The sequence below is a fragment of the Pararge aegeria genome, chromosome 22 (genome assembly GCF_905163445.1).
Source record: "Pararge aegeria chromosome 22, ilParAegt1.1, whole genome shotgun sequence".
Classification (NCBI taxonomy): domain Eukaryota; kingdom Metazoa; phylum Arthropoda; class Insecta; order Lepidoptera; family Nymphalidae; genus Pararge; species Pararge aegeria.
The window spans coordinates 14,168,757-14,185,790 of NC_053201.1; the positions used below are offsets into that span (position 1 = coordinate 14,168,757).

The 17,034-nt window shown below is 35.2% G+C and overlaps 1 protein-coding gene and 1 long non-coding RNA gene across 2 annotated transcripts; both read left to right on the forward strand.

The window, feature by feature from the left end:
- Positions 1–333: 333 nt before the first annotated feature.
- Positions 334–8,723, forward strand: LOC120633845 (cyclin-J). The gene is made up of 6 exons (XM_039904213.1): positions 334–751; positions 2,398–2,508; positions 3,524–3,695; positions 5,306–5,587; positions 6,050–6,206; positions 7,854–8,723. The coding sequence occupies exons 1-6, from the start codon at positions 641–643 to the stop codon at positions 8,356–8,358; spliced, it is 1,338 nt and encodes a 445-aa protein (XP_039760147.1). The 5' UTR covers positions 334–640; the 3' UTR covers positions 8,359–8,723.
- Positions 8,724–9,706: 983 nt separating this feature from the next.
- Positions 9,707–11,586, forward strand: LOC120633606. Its single transcript, XR_005659201.1, has 2 exons — positions 9,707–10,612; positions 10,712–11,586. It is a non-coding gene; the product is annotated as an uncharacterized LOC120633606 (long non-coding RNA).
- The last annotated feature ends 5,448 nt before the right edge of the window (positions 11,587–17,034 follow it).

Here is a 17,034-nt window from a genome sequence, read left to right on the forward strand (position 1 = left end):
CCCGGGACCTCCCACTTGAATACACACGGCGCTAAGTTAAGGAATTCGTCAAATTAATAAATTAATTATTATTTTTTACATAATCTGTAGTAGTTCATAAGTATTCTAAGAGTGTGCGCTAATTTGTTTTGGGTATATTTTAGGATATTGTAGGACCTTCGCAGAATTTTTCATTATTAAACCCATAATTATTAAAAAGAATACTTTAATAAATAATAATTTAAACGATAGCCATTTTTGAACTCTAATTCGCTGTCATTGTCATCTGTCATTCCTCTCGTCAAATCGAAGTGTCATTCATTCCACATTTCATTTCGCTTTTGGTCGCTGTGTTGAATGCGTTGAACTTTTGTACCAGTGCAATGTCAAGCATGTCTCGGAAATTTCATAATGAAAATTCACAGAATTTGCTTTAATGGTGCAATTGCTGTGCAATAAAGAAGCAAAACATGATGAGAAACGCCTCGAGATTGCATGAAGATTGTTTCTTTCTCAAGTTGTGATATTAATTAGCGTATTTATTTGACATTCGTTTCCACGTGGTACCTACATGGAGTTGCTTTAGTGTCATAGCGAAGTCTACGTGTCTAAAATATCGTTTATTTTGTGTTATCATCCGGGATTACATTTAAAGCACGACATGGAGTCGTTAAATATGGCTAAACTTAACCTGTCCAGTGTTAGGAACAATGTGCCCGCAGAAAATGCGCCACCAAAACAAGAAGTTTCCGACTCAAAGTTAGAAACCAGTGTAAGTTTACGATGCGTATCAAAATAATTAAAATAATTTTAACATAAAAGTGTGTTGTACACAAATGAATGAATAATGCAAAGTTTTCACGTGCTCCCAAAGTTGAATTGTGTTTAGTTATGTATGATATTTATTTTGCAATATTTATGTTTCTAACCTTGTTTGCTTGTATTTTTTGGCCAAAATTGTTTCATCATGTCCAGCTAAGCTTAAAGCATATGGTTCGGAAATATGTGTAGTTCATAAAAAGTTGAAGGTTTTGTTAGTTGCATCACATTTTTGCAATGCAATAAAACTTTAATTACTTTAATTGGCGACAACAGGGCAAATCTATATGGTGTTGTTTATAATCTGTCGATTCCTGACTTACAACATGTGCTATGTAGTTGATCAAAATGAAAATAACAACTAAAACCAATTATATATTTATTAAATTTCTCTGAATTCTTACTAATATAATAAATGCCAAAGTGTATTTGTTTTCATCACACCAACTACAAAATTAATTAACAGTTAACAACATTTAATTACAGAAAGAATCTATTGGCTATTTAAGATGAAATGTTTTTGATACAGGTTCAAATAATTGTAGGGTTTATGTTGCTGTTAAAATTTGACATATATAATTGAAAGGAATCCAAATTGTGCTAGCTTTGGGCAATTAGGGTCTTATAAGGAAACTTGGCAAAGTTTTGAATACTAATGTTTTTTCATACTCTGTTAAGTAAAATGTGTTGTTAGTAGAATAGTGGCAAAATTCTGCTAGGCCATAATTTTTTTTAAAATATACCATGTTGGGTCCTTTTGGTTTAACTACAGCTACATAATTACTAGGCTTATATACTATCTATGAGTAATTGAACTTGTGACGATAGATCAGAGAGTTCTAAAGATCCAGATGTTTATTTCTTGTTTTACCATCGGGTAGGGCTAAAAGTTTACAAGTATTGAGCTTTTAAACTCCAAAGTTTTTATTAGCAGCCCATTAGTTGGTTGTGTGTATATGTAACCTCAGTTCATTGGAGATCAAGTTAGATAGCCTCTGTTGTTATCATGTAACATGTAATACTATTCCTTATGATTTAAATTCACTATGCAATGTTGTAACTTGCATTTTTTTGCATTCTTTATATATATATGTTGTTTTTACCAATACTTGAAGGAAATATCAGGTTAAATCAATAGTTTGAAACAATTAATACAAACAAAATACTTAGATAAGTCTCTTTATATTGTATTTTTTTTTATTTTAAATTTTTTTATAAGGAACTCCCATACTTTTAATTTTCATTGTAGGTTAATTTTTTATTTTTTTTTTGCATAGAGGGTATAAATGAGGAGTATAACTTGAGGGTAATTAATAGTTTAACTTATTTCAAATTCTTTCTGAAGTACTCCAATATATAATTGAGTATTCTGAGCTCTTAATAATATAATTATAAAATGCACCTCAGAACAATGTTCTATGAATATTTCAAACATTGTTTTAAATAGGCAGTCTTTCCAATATTTTAGTATTAAGTCAGTTTTTAAGTCTTATAGTATATTATAACTTATTTTTTGTAGATGTTGATTAACACTGCAGGTTGTGAAATGGATAAAAAAAATGAAGGAAAAGAAATTAAACTGTAAACTTTATGTTACAGTCATTGACTGACCCGGAAGAGGATTATCATTGTGAATATCGTGAGGATATATGGAAGACGCTACTGGAACAGGATGCTGAGAAGCCAACTATCCATCTACAATCTCCACAGGTAAATCCAGGTTATCTTTATCTTTAAATTGTGTAAAACCAGGCTGTTCCCGCCATTTGTACGCTTAGATCTTTTAAACTACTTATCAAATTTTAATGCTGTTTTCAGCAATAGAGTGATTCAAGAGGAAGGTTTTTATGTAGTATACATGCATATTACAGGGAAAAAGCCAAGAAATTCAAAGCTTTCTTATGTGATGTTGTAACAAACATATTTTTGTGCGCTGTGGCTTAAAATGGGAAGTCACGGGTTCAACCTCCTTTTGATTTGGAAATTTATTATATCTGAATTTGTTTTAGTGTGGTGGATGGATTCTGACCTTTGCAGCTTACCACTGCCTATCTGTGCATCCAACCCATTCAGTATACACCCCTAATAAAATAAATCTTTATTTTTGTCATAAATTTTTCATCAATTTTATTCATAAAAATGCCAAAATTAATTTAATTAACTTTCATTCTTTCTTTGTGTAGCAAACACAAGTTTTGTCTTTAACTGTATTGATGACTTTATCAACATACTTATGGAGTAATTGTTGTGAAATAGTTAATGCTGATGCATCATGCAATATTACATTAAGTTTATTGTTACATAAGACTAATTTATTAGATTACACACAATTTAATTGAAAAAACATCACTATTGCTATAGTAAAAACAAACTATTTTAAAACTACTTTAAACAGTTATTCATTTTAATATGAATGACAGTCTAAACACAACTTATGGATATTTTCCGTTTTTTTTTATATGTATCATCATATTAACCCGATTCGTAGACTTCACACGCCATTGGGACTTCACACGCCATATTATATGAAGAACTCGTAAGGCATGCAGGTTTCCCCACGATGTTTAACGCACATATTTCCGAAAAGTCAGGTACGGGCTGGGCCTCGAACTTGGTCTCCGCGAAAAGAAAGCCAAAGCCTTCCAATATCCACTAGGCTGTCACCGCTTCCCTAAGACCCTTAGTAGACGGTAAACAGCTAGTAATAATATATATCTGTTTGTAGTTGGAGTTCCGAGGTGCCTTAGTTCAGCAACTGAGAGACGTGACCAAGAAGCTCAGTCTCACGCTTGCCACACTGCACTCGGCCGTTGCGCAGTTAGACTTGTTCATGGACGCACATCGACTGAGAGCGGACAGACTCACCCACGTTGCCCTGGCCTGCCTGAGTCTTGCTGGTAAGTGATAAAGCCAAAAGCATATCAATATTATAAATGCAAAAGTGTTTGTGTGTTTGTCCTTCCTTCACGCTCTGACTAAGGAGCCAATCAACTTGATTTTTGGCATAGAGATAGCAGTAAGGACGTAGAGCAACTATACTCTACTTTATATCCCAGGGAAAAAAAGGGTTTCCATAACGCCCGTGCCCTACTCTACTCTGCGTGTCTTTTATGCAAGTTTAGTACGTCTCGTATAAAGATCGCAAGTGTCGTTTATGCAAGTTAAGTACATCTCGTATACAAGTCGCAAGTGTCGTTTATGCAAGTTTAGTACGTCTCGTATAAAGATCGCAAGGGTCGTTTATGCAAGTAAAGTACATCTCGTATACAGATCGCAAGTGTCGTTTATGCTGGTTTAGTACGTCTCGTATACAAGTCGCAAGTGTCGTTTATGCAAGTTTAGTACGTCTCGTATAAAGATCGCAAGGGTCGTTTATGCAAGTAAAGTACATCTCGTATACAGATCGCAAGTGTCGTTTATGCTGGTTTAGTACGTCTCGTATACAAGTCGCAAGTGTCGTTTATGCAAGTTTACTACGTCTTGTGTAAAGATCGCAAGTGTCGTTTATGCAAGTTAAGTACATCTCGTATACAGACCGTAAGTATTGTTTATGCTGGTTTAGTACGTCTCGTATACAAGTCGCAAGTGTCGTTTATGCCAGTTTATACGTCTTGTGTAAAGATCGCAAGTGTCGTTTATGCAAGTTTAGTACGTCTTGTGTAAAGATCGCAAGTGTCGTTTATGCAAGCTAAGTACACCTCGTATACAGACCGTAAGTGTTGTTTATGCAAGTTTAGTACGTCTCATGTCACAATGTCACAAGTGTCTTTCATGCAAGGTTGGTTCTTCTCGTAATCAGATCGCAAGTTTTTATGCAAGTTTAGTGCCTCTCGTATGCAGACAGAAAGTTTCGTTTATGCAAGTTTAGTACGTCTTGTATACAGCTCGCCAGTGTCATTTTTGCAAGTTTGGTACGTCTCGTATACACAAGTGTTTTTTATGCAAGCCTAGAATTTTATTCGGCCGAATACGAGTAATCAAATAACTTAAAATTCCACTTCTAGTGCAATCCTAACTGCTAACTTGTAAGTGATGATGCAGATGGTAACGGGAAAACCTACAGTTATACTAAACCCCTAAGACTGTTTCTACGTCTTTGTCGGTAGGGCGGGAACTAGCCACAGAAGCCTCCCACCAGACAGGTACAGAAAAATCTTGAAATTGAATATTCCCTACGTAATTTCACAGCGCACATTTTATATGTGTCAGGAGACTCCGGTTACGGAGCGAAACGTGCGTAGAGGGTACATGCGAAGATCTGTTTGGTGTGGAGTATAAGGATTGAAAAAATTGTAAATTACGACATACAGACTTTCCTGCTTTTCGCGGAGTATATTATAGCAAATTAAGCTTAATTATCATGGAATCCCGCAAAGTAACGCTTGCTTCTATCATTCTTCGTTTAGGCGAGTCATGACAGATTGGTCGGTAGTCAGATTCTTTGGGAATGTTTTCGTTGAGGGATTAACCGCAACCTTGCAGGTAATATATCCCTTTGTATTTACAGCAAAAAGTGAAGAGAACTTCAGCAAGGCGCCCACACTCAAAACGCTAGCTAAAGTGAGCGGAGTCCAACTGTGTGGCAAGACGTTCAGGCAGCTGGAGTGGATGGTCGGCCAGCACGTCCGGTGGAGGCTGCTTGCGCCAACCCCCGTCACCTTCGCGTCCCTCCTGGCTCAATATGTGGTGGCCGACTGCGACCTCACCACCAGGCACCCCAAGTTCGTGAGGCGATTCCGGAGGGACGGTGCTAAACTTTTGGAAGCTTATTTGGACCTCACACTGTCTGGTAAGAAGGGGGTACATGATTTATTAATCTTTTTGTCTGAAATTAATTCTGTATTTGGAAAAATCGTAAAACAAGTTACATAAATACTAATAAAATGTAAAGATACAAATACTTAGATAATTTAAATAAAGTTACGTAATATTGAATTAAATGAAGTTTTTATAATTTTTTATTAGTTTTTTTACCTACACTTGGAGGAATTATCAATTTTATAAATTTAAAATATAGAAATGTTCGGAACCGACAGGATTTGAACCTGCGACTCTCGGGCAATCGCGGCCTGAGCGCTTTCACCAATTAAGCGACGACTCTCCTACCGTCGCTGCCAAAAATTAGTATATGCCTTTCGCATCAGTGTTATAGCGAACTGTAGCGTCATCATATATGCATTTTAAATTTATAAATGAAGTTTGAATTTGGAATGTGGTTGCCAGCGTGCGTGAGCCTCTCGTTTGCCCGCAGACGTGCGCCTCAAGGTGGTGGAGTGCGTGGACGTGGGCTGCGCGTGCGTGGCGTGCGCGCGCGCCGAGCTGGGGCTGGGCGCGTGGCCCGCGTGGCTGGCCGCCGCCGCCGGCCGCGAGCGCGCCACCGTGGCGCCCATCGCGCGCCTGCTGCAACGGTAACCGCCTCGCCCCGCCGGCCTATCCCCGGGCAGCGTGCATGCCGTATGAGCACAAATGCACTGCCTACCCTAAAAACTTCATGTAACTCGAACGGAAAGGGGATTTTTACATTTTATACAATTTTATACCCCTCGCAATTTTTCCAGCTTTAAAAAAAAATACTACGGCAATACACACACCGCCATCTAGCCCCAAAAGTAAGAGTAGCTTGTGTTATGGACACTAAGATGACTGACTATTATTTTTTTATGAATAATATACATATTTACTTATGATATACAGATAAACTCCCATACATTGAAAAACATTTATGTTAGTAACACAAACATTTTCCAGTTGTGCGAATCGAACCCACGGCCATGGACTCTCAAAGCAGGGTCGCTGCCCACTGCGCCACTGCATCGGTCGTCGGTAGCTTTATGCGTACCCTGGTCAATAATCTTGTGTACGCCACTGCTGACAAGGAATATAATTAACTTGTCCACCTGCTAAAGTATGGGGTGTTTTAAGTTATCAAAGTTAATTATATTACATTGAATAGCAGAAGTTTACCCCCGCTTATTATTATACATATAACACATATTTGGATATTATTTCCACTTGTGAGCAAATCCGTTGATAATGCTGTGGGAGATTATAAATTTATATCCTTTAACCGGTGGTATAATATGAAACACAATTTTAATGAGGAGTCGTTTTAGACTATGCTAGTTTTGAGTACCTACCCTACCCCACAGTGATGTTATTGCAGTCTAAAGTAACCCTTTTTAATTAATAAACGATTTTTAATAATAATTTTAATTTATATTTAGTTACATGGGAGGGTAGTAGTCATATGGCTAACATTATGTTTCAAAATTTTAAGATGGTTATTCACTAAGGACTCACAAGGGATGGTTAATTAATTCCAACATAAAATTACCCATATAGAACGTCACTTAATTTAAATGTCTCCGTAAAACAACGTACAATGTTCACTACGGACCCCCGCTCTTCCGCCATAAAACGTCCTACGTTGATATGAAACTCACTATCTCGTGAAATAATTAAACAAGAAATATATACTACATAGCATTTAATTAGACTGGGGTGTAGTTACTACATACCAAAAAATCTAAATTTTAAGTCACTGGTTAAGAATTACACAAGTCCAAAACTTCTCTTACTTCTACTGAAAACTATCAATCCTGCAGATAGGACTCAGTTCAGTGGCGTGCACTCCATACATGCGCAAAAGCACTGCATACCCTAATATTGATGTATAACTGGAATAGGAGGAGAATTCGTGCCGTTTTATGCAATTTTCCTATTGTATGCATACCCTGGTAAGAAATCCAATGCACGCCACTGACTCAGTTCTACCGCTGAGTCGATATGTTATGAACGCACCAAATATAATTTATTTTATAAAATTTATTTAATATAATTCATTTATTTTGTTCTTAAAAACTCACAATAAGAATGTTTAAACTTTATATGATGAATCAAAAGGCCTATAAGAAACGAGAGTCGATATCCCTTTTGGTGAGGTCCTCTCACAATGTTTATACCAGCGAAGCGAAACTGAAACTTAACAAAACAGCAAAAAACTCAAACTCCTTGTAAATAAATAATTATAACCAATATTTCTCCGTAACTTACAGGATGATGCAAATATTGAAGTCCCGTGACAACCACGATTCAGAGCTAGATCAAGGGTACAGCAGTGCTAAAACATCACCAAACGTAACACCCTGCACGTCCCCGAGCCACCAGATATCCCCATCAAGTTCCTGCAGCACATCGTCCCGTATAAGCATCATCGACACATCATACCGACAGCATCCAGTAAGGCAAGATATACCAACTACATTTCTCGACCAACATCCCCGGAGGCAAGATGTAACATCAACATTTCTAGATGTCACCGATACCAATTTATCTGATATACCCAATACGGAATACACAAATTTGTACAGATTACCCGTAGATATGACCTGTCAAAGGGTCAATAACCCCGCTGATTACAGGTTCTGTAGGTCAAGCCGGTTGCTGGAGCCGGGGCAGCCGTCCACCAGTGTTGCAGTTAAGCGTGGTTTAGATAATAATGTAGAGTTAGATAGGAAGAGGTATCGTCTGAGTTCACAGCTGTCTCAGGTTGTTCTATGATTGTTTGTGTGTTTGTCTCGTCGGCGACTGTGGTGCTTTGGATGACAGCTGTTTTGTTTTACTTTTTAAACTTAATCGGCAAAATAATAAGAGCTTCCAGCTTTGGTGCAACGCGTGCTTGAGTCAATTCCAACTATGTAAATAGATGTGTCGTTGATAAAAAACGCGCTCTTATAACCAATGTTATTTTTGTAAAGTACCATTGATTGGCTGGGAGATAAACTATGTGTATCGAGGTGACTTAAATCATTTTTTCGGAAGTTTCATTACATACAGCTATGCTAATAACAATAACTTACCACCAAGTGAAATTGCAGTAAAAGGTTAGTTTGCCGTGAAGTTAAAAGAAAATCTATTTTATGTTTGTGACTTAAAAGTCATGAACAAAACAAACGTTCTCGATATTTGATGATGTTGAAAAGGAGAGAGAGTTTCTGCCGGCTCTTCTCAGTGGAATCTGCCTTCCGAGCCGGTGGAAGAGTCACTGACTTGACGTTTCAAAAGAGCTTATAAACTGGAGCCGCTTGAAATGCATTTTGAGTTAGCACTGAATATTCCTCAAAAACCCTCTTTAAATGTGCCTTGAACAGCTGTCATCAAATTTCGCCACAGTCAGACAAAAAGTCCACATTAAAAAAAAGTTTATTTTTATTTTTCTTCTCTGTTTATTGCATTTCGTACTTGCTACACTTTCTTTTTGTTTTTATATACTCTGTTATTTGTTAACGGTCCTTATTTCATATGACATTCAAATTCTAATATACACGACAATTTTTGACTTTTGTGTATATTGAATTTAACGCCACAATGCTTTTTTAAATTGTGATTTCAATGACGTATGGATATAATATAACCAAGGTCAGTGATATGTTATTTCTAGAACTCTAGCGATCTTGACATGTTACTGGCCGAAGATCTAGACGTGGGCTTTCGGCTATACCATTAATAAAACATATTTAGCATTGTTTAGATTTATAAGCTAATATTGAACGTTAAATAAAAAATCGCAATAATTCGGTGTTAAATACGAGGTACTTGAATGATTGAGAATACAATTTTTAATCAGTATTTAATGAATTTAAAAATTAATAAAGCTTTACTGAATTATTGCGATGCGAAAAGCATAATAACTATGACAAAATATATACTTCTAGTTATTCTAATTAGGACGATGATAATTCACTGTAGGTGTAATGATTATACTCTGTATATTATGTTGTTTGGTTTCTGACAGTGTATCAAGCATCTGGTAGCAATCGTGTAATATCACTAATCTTATATCTTTAAACGAGCAATTCTTGGATATATATAATTTAAATATACAGGGGATAAATCGATCTAGCTAGGATTCATTTTTAGAAAATGTCATTTTATTCGTATTTTGCGGTAATAACCGATTTGGTGCAGCTAGTAACTTTAATGCTAAACAAAGCATGATATATAAGAAAAGCAAATAAAAATATGTATCCCAAAATTTTAATAAGATTATTTAAATAAAAAAAGTAGTATCTGTCAAATAAGAAACGAAATAATGGACAGAGTGTAATCACAATTCGCCTTTCGATATTTATTAAAGACTTGTAAAATGTTGACTTTTCAAGTTTTGTACGACGTACTATTGTAGTGTTAGATAGAAACAAATTAGGTCGAATTCACAATCTTATAAAAATAATCATCATATCAACCGATAGACGTCCACTCCTGGACTCTTGTAGGGAGTTTCAAATTCCACGGTTTTGCTCTGGTTGCGCGGGATAGACCAACGCTGCGCTTACCAGTGCGGGGTCGACATTCCTTCCTTAACGTGCATCCGTTCTCCGAGCTATGTGCCCCGTTCATTGCCACTTTTTTTTCGCGACTCGTTGAGCTATGTCAGTAACTCTGGTTACTTATACGGAGCTCTTATTTTTCGGATTTGATCACCGAGAGATACTCCGAGCATAAATCTCTCCGTCGCCATAAAAAATGTATTTTCCTAATACTAAGCTAATTTTTGTATAGTAATGCCCCCATATACCAAATTTGAACAAATTTTGATGTTTTTCAAGTAAAACTTTCGGAACTCAAATAGAACCATAGAAGGCACTTTAAATACGTATAAACAATCAAAATATATCACAGTGAGTTGATTGCGATTAGTAAAAACCTTTTGTTAATAGAAGATTGTGTATTCGACTCCTGTGACGTTGAGAATGGGACGTAGGTCGATTTCAAAATTGTAGGAATTGTAGCAAAACCTTTTACAGCATAAAAGGTTTTGGAGGACAAACGAAAAGCGTACGTTTACGCCTGTTGCCTCATAGACTAAAAACCTGTATGTATAACACAGTTGTCCTTTCTCCATCGTCAGAAGCTTAGTACACCGTTTGCATTTGTACGGGTCGATTTTTAATAAAGGTAATTTTAAACTCATAGTTAGCTTCATAGTTAAACATTTCTATACAGTTCGCTCTTTTGTCTTTGAATTCGTCATTTTCACGAAGTTATAAGGATAAACTTTAAATAGTTTTATTTTGCGATTTGCGTTTCTGTTTCCGCAGTACAGATGTAAAAAAGTTCAATTCCAAAGGAATGTCGTGCAATGTATTTATTGTACTGCTATAATAATAATATACTAACACACAACATGGCCTAGTGAATAAATTAGCATACGTTATCAAGTCTACGCTCGCTCAAGAGCTAGCATGCAACTGCGCAACTGGAAGGAATACAGTTGCGATGAGCGGCGTCTTAAGACTATTAATGTTACTAAATGTCAATAAGATATCTACCATTATTAATTTCTTTAGTGTCCTTTAGAATTACCATCTTATTCTTCTTCGTCGTTTTCTTCATTACTAAAGGTCTATAGCTACCGTAATAGGGAGGCGATTTGAGCGACGGTCAAACCACCGACTAGGCGATCGGCCGCGTGGTATTCACGTGGCGTCCTGGCAGGCGTCGGGCAAAGTGACGAAAGTAGCGTAGAATATTTTTGTAACACAAGGTACAAAACCTGGTGTCGATACGTAGCTGATTCAGGATAGATAGTTATTTTTCTATTAACGATCAATGGTATACTTAGCATGAATCCGACAGAACATTTTTAAAGATCTTTTTTCACTGTAAAAGAAAAATCGATTCGTCATAATGTAAACGGAGTTAAATTTTTTTTCTTTAACCTATATCCCTATTATCTATGCGTTTCGAATAAATTAACTAACTTAAAGTTATTGTGTAATCGAAATAGTACTGCCGTAAATATTTAATATAAGCTATTTTATATAAAGTTAACATATTATCTGCGTAACGGGCCTTGTTTTTGTTTGACATTTAAAACGCTGCTCATTTGTATAGGTCGCATATAAAAAGTGAACTGGCATTAGGTCTGCGCTCGAGTTTTTTTTTAATAATTAATTTAGTAGATCAAAATGATTGCACAGAACATCAATAAACAAATCTTGATGAGCAATGGATACAACAATAATTTCACTTGTGTATCATATCAGTCTGAATATATCGATATTTGCCTCTTTGTATCGATAGGGGGTTTAAAACCACTGCCATACCCGTGAAAGGTTAGCCCGCTACCAATTTAGACTGCATCATCACTTACCAGCAGGTGAAATTGTTAACGAGTATTGGAATAAAAAAAATCCTGGGCCCGGACTAGACGACCTATATCGTGAGGTGGGTTCTTATTGGTAGAATTATAATTCAAATTTTGGGGATGTCAAGATATTGAGTCATATAAAACTGTTATTTTATAATAATGTAATAATCGTCGCTCACTTTGCAGAAATAGTGCTCTTTTCATATGATATGACCTAATAAATAATTCGGTAAGTAAGCCAATTTTGACAGTGTTGATATTGGCGTCACAAAATGGTTTTAGTGTTAATGCGATTATTAAGTCATACAGATCAAGGCCCAGATGCAATGTAAGATTTAAGACTGAATGATAAATGAATGTGCGTTGAAAATGCAATGTAAAGCTGGGCGTGTACACCGTTTTTTACTACGTACTAAGCAAAAAAAAAAACACGCGAAAATAAGATAATAAAATTATCAAAAGTTTTCGCCGTGTAGTAAAAATAAGTTATGCGCGCCTGGCTTAGTGATCAAGAAAATAGCGATAAAAGTGTATTAAAAAAAAATTAATCGTGTAATAAAAATAAGTTATGAGTGTATTACGACTTACTGCTTACGTTAATATTTTTCTTGTAACTCGAAATTTTGTATGTTTGTTCGATAGATGGTTACTGAACCAACTAAGTGCCTTTCCATATAAGCGTTTAAAACGCGCAACAAAAGCGCTGCTAACTGTATTTGTGAATGTAAGCTACGGTGCGCGGGATGACCTTTTTTGAGAGTAAAAATAATAATTAATATTTTATACAATGAACATTAAGCCTAACTATATAATCTGTGAAAACCAGGGAAATCCTTTTTCCTTAATGTTCTATGCTTCTATCCATATAATATTTTATTTATTATTTTTAGTAGCATAGTTGCTACTGTCGCGATTTGTCATCTGATACAAAACGATTCATTAAAAACAAAATATAATAATCGCATTACTGATATAATTGGTATCCACATGACCTTTAGCGTAAATATCGTTGGACTGACTCCTGTTCTACTAAGTACATAAAAGCTAAATGTAATAACCGAGTAGCAACAGCAACTGTCATGTAATTTATAGAGTTATATTCTGTTGCGCAACAGTATCACGTTTGCAGCGCATTTTCGTTGCGTTCGATTTCCTCCAGATAGGGTTGCCAGATGTACCATCGTCTTATGACATTTGGGACCATTTTTAGTTCTTTGATATGTATTCCGTATGTTACCGTTAAGTTACTTCCTCCCGAGAGGAGGGAGAGAATAATCTCTCCCTCCTCTCTCACTCACTCTCTTTCTCAATCCGTTGCCGAGGGCTGCTGTGCCTTGATAGGTATTTATCCAGACCTGTCAACGGTCTCAATGGCGTACAGCATAATCTTAGTCCACCAAAAGAGAGTGGATCACCATGATGATGAAAAAAACACAAACGTATATGTATTTTTAAAATGTTAATTCCGGAACTTTCTCGAATTTACTGGCCATTCAGCAACCCTACCTCTGGACGGTATAACGTCGCACAGTCTAATATGTGGATTGTGGCCAAAGCCGATTTCTTGATGGTATACGTTTATTATTAGATTATTTTTTTTACCCTTTGTTACGATGTTAAGGTGATTTTTTAATTATTACGAGTCAAACTGTGATTTTAGCAGAATTTTGTAGGTTTAGCAAACACTATAATGTGCATTTGTTTTACTGCTGTCAATTTAGTTTTATTGCATGCTCATTCTAAACCTTTAGTTATGAAATAATAGTTACTGTAACCTACAACGGTGAAGCTCGACGTCTGTGGTAATTAAGTCGAATGTCGATTACTCACAGTGTGTGTGTTTTCAACATTCGTATTCTCTTATGTGCCCTGAGTGTAAGTTTTCATGTAAACTAACGTCACAATGTTGTTTTATTAACAGACGTCAACAATTGGCAACTCCATGCAATTTGACTGATTTTACTTACCTCGCGTGTTAAATTGGTTAGCAAGAAAATTTACATTTGTCAGCGCGGTTCGTTAAATGGTGTCAGCAGCGTTTTTGAAAACTTCGCAGTATGACTAGTTTGTCGTGTGTGTCGTGAGCCGTTTAGTTTATTGTTGGGGCTGTTTGTAGATCGCAATATATTCAAAAGGTTAGGATAATAACTAAGTAAGGCACGGAGGCTGCGAGCAAATTTGCAATTTATCTCTGCGCTGTTCCAGGAGCTATCTCAAAAACGAAAATAGGTAATTTATACAAAGTAAACTTAATCGACAGCCAGTTAAGCACGAGTGTAAGTCATCTAAAGGTTTCCTATTAACGGAGTGAGCAATGTTAATATTAAATTCTAAGATTGAGTGAAATTGAAATATAATGTATTTCAATTTCAATATGGTCACTATATATTGTATTTAGTTTTGTAAAATAACAGTTTGGTTTTAGCTCATTTGTTTTCTTTTTTCAGTATTTTTAATAGTTCCAAAGTTTTTAAATGTCTTTATCTAAAACATCACCTTAATATTAATTTCTTAGTATATAATAGTTTAATTTACCTACATAACAGATGGATTATGTAAAATTGTAAATATTGCACTAGATAGTTGAAGTTTTGTTGTTATTTTCATGTGTCTACTGAGACTAGAAGAACAAGATAGACGTTAGAAAGGGCATCATCAGACAAACAAAATTACTCCTATTATTATATATATAAATATATATACTGTTTTAGTATCCATACTAAGGAAAAGTTTCTACATAAACTCTGATCTCAGATAACGAGTGTCGACTGCTGCCAACTTTTCAGTTTGTTTGTGTCGAAAATTTCTGTTACCGACCGATTTCTATCCGCCGTTGCAGGCTGCAGTGATATCGAGTAGCCTAATAGGATGAACTCCGAAATTCGCTATTAGATGGCACTGTACTCGCAGCGATGGGGGTTCAAGTCCAGCCGGTTCCGTCATTTTTGATATATATCCGTCTGACTAAACGAATAACCTCAAACTAAAAGCTTATATTATATAATGCTATTCTTCTGCAGTTGTTGGCCTAGTCTTTGCGTATGCATATTTCGATCTCAGTTACTTGGTACTTTGAGTCTTAGTTTTCTAGAATGTGAGCGCAAATTTACAAAAGGTGTAAATTGTTATAAAATTAAAACGAATACTTCTTGTGCGATACAAACCTTAGCGAATTGTAATAAATTAAACACATTTATTTATTTTTTTAAGGATTGTTTTTGATAACGGGAGCTTTTGAATAAAAAACGTTGATTGTATTTATTTTTATACAGGCTAGTTTTATGCACGGTTAAAGGAAAATTAAAGGAAAGGAAATTAAACGGTATAACAAAAAATAAGTTCGTTATAATATAAGTAAGCACCATTAATGTGCAGTGATCAAAACTCAATTTACCAATACAATTTTATGCATAGAATAAATGTATTAAGTGTGTGAAATAAATAAGTCGGATGTTTTATGTAACGGCCCAAAGGGTCATGTTTATTTTTCGACTTGCACTTAATACCTTTTCATCATCTTTTTCCTTTACAGTGATTTAGTTTATTATAATATAAAATAAATGCAAGGAAATAAATTTTCTAATATTTTTTTTTTTCGTCAACGTTACTTATTTGGCTACGGTATCGCGTATTTATTTATTTTACAAAGGGTGTAGCTATACCGTCTACTTAGTTTACATTGTTTACTCTGTGAAAATATTCGTCCAAAGCTAAACCAATAGAACGCGGCAAAGAATTTAAACTAAAGTTAGATGTTTGCGTGTTATATTATAAGTTAAAAAAAAGATAATCCATCAAAAACATACAATATTATGAAAAAGCTAATAGTCCTGACAGTTTCTTTTCACTCGCACGCAATAACGTCATAATTTGTTTTCATTATTTGTCTCGTTTTGTCAGCTTTGCTTTGACTTATTAATTTGCTTAAAATGTACCTTTTTAACTTTTTTTAACCGCCAGGAAAGGAGTTCAGCTTAGTCTTACTAAACAGTTGTGTACTACAGTCGATCAAATCAATTTAATACTTAAATAATGATTAACGGTAGTAGCTATATCCCTTTATACAGGCTGTTTTTTTTTGGTTTATTTATATCATACTTAAGAATACTGTAAGAGTTTTGTTATGTAAAACTGAAAATACTTTTCTTATTATCAAGTTACCATTGTAAAATTTATTGTAATGTTGATCTAACTTCACCTGTGTTTTATCAAATGCCTGTAGTATAAAATTTGCTTGCTAGCAATCAAGACGTAGCTATCCAGATAGTAAATATTTACAGTCGAATTTTCTGTACCGCTGATTTTTATTTTACACTGTATGCTCTGCGTTAACTAAGAGATTTTATCATGAAGTCATAGGTCACAGTCACAGCCTTTCGTGAGATTTTCTACTAATTTGCACTTTCTCGATAGCAAGTATGTAAATTCTATACTAAGGGTACTGTTGTAATGTATGGTCAGCAAAAAAATATATAACTAAGGACATCGTTATCAATTCGGTTTTTACGCAATTTTTTTAATTCTTTCATAATGTATGGGAAACGATACTGTCATTTTTAAACTTTCAAAGTGTTATTTACATATTTGTGCAGGTGCAACAGGATTTGCGCTATAATTTATTATTCATTTTTTAAGTTAGTCTGAATAGTTCAACTAATGTTAAATTGGAAATATTTTTTTTTGCTGACAGTACTTTTTTAACCGGTTGTAAATTGAAAATAATTATAAGGTGCTTCCGATATTAAAAACTGTATTCCGAGTAGCGGTTGCACACTTATAACAAGGTAAGCGGCGCGTTTTTCTTATATTATTTGACCTAACCTTATAAGTATAAGGTACCCTTAGCAAATTGCGATTGCAAACATGGCGTCAAATCTGGCGGCAAAATTTTAAAAAATTTATCCCGAAGCGCTTGAGCTCAAGTTTTGCATGCACGTTAGGATGTAATTCCAAATGTTTATATGGCGGAATCCCAAAAATGGCCGGCCAATTAATTTTTCAACAACCCTTTGGTGTATGAAAAATTCATATAGGTATCAATCTGCTGAGAAGAACGCAAAAAACTTGTTTAGAAAAACATTCTG

What these genes read in the sequence shown, in the direction of transcription:
- LOC120633845 (XM_039904213.1), top strand. Translation starts at nt 641, where the DNA reads ATGGAGTCGTTAAATATGGCTAAACTTAACCTGTCCAGTGTTAGGAAC. An exon ending in GGCCTGCCTGAGTCTTGCTG is followed by an intron (nt 3,696 to 5,305) that starts GTAAGTGATAAA and finishes TTGTATTTACAG; the next exon opens with CAAAAAGTGAAGAGAACTTC. An exon ending in ATCGCGCGCCTGCTGCAACG is followed by an intron (nt 6,207 to 7,853) that starts GTAACCGCCTCG and finishes CGTAACTTACAG; the next exon opens with GATGATGCAAATATTGAAGT.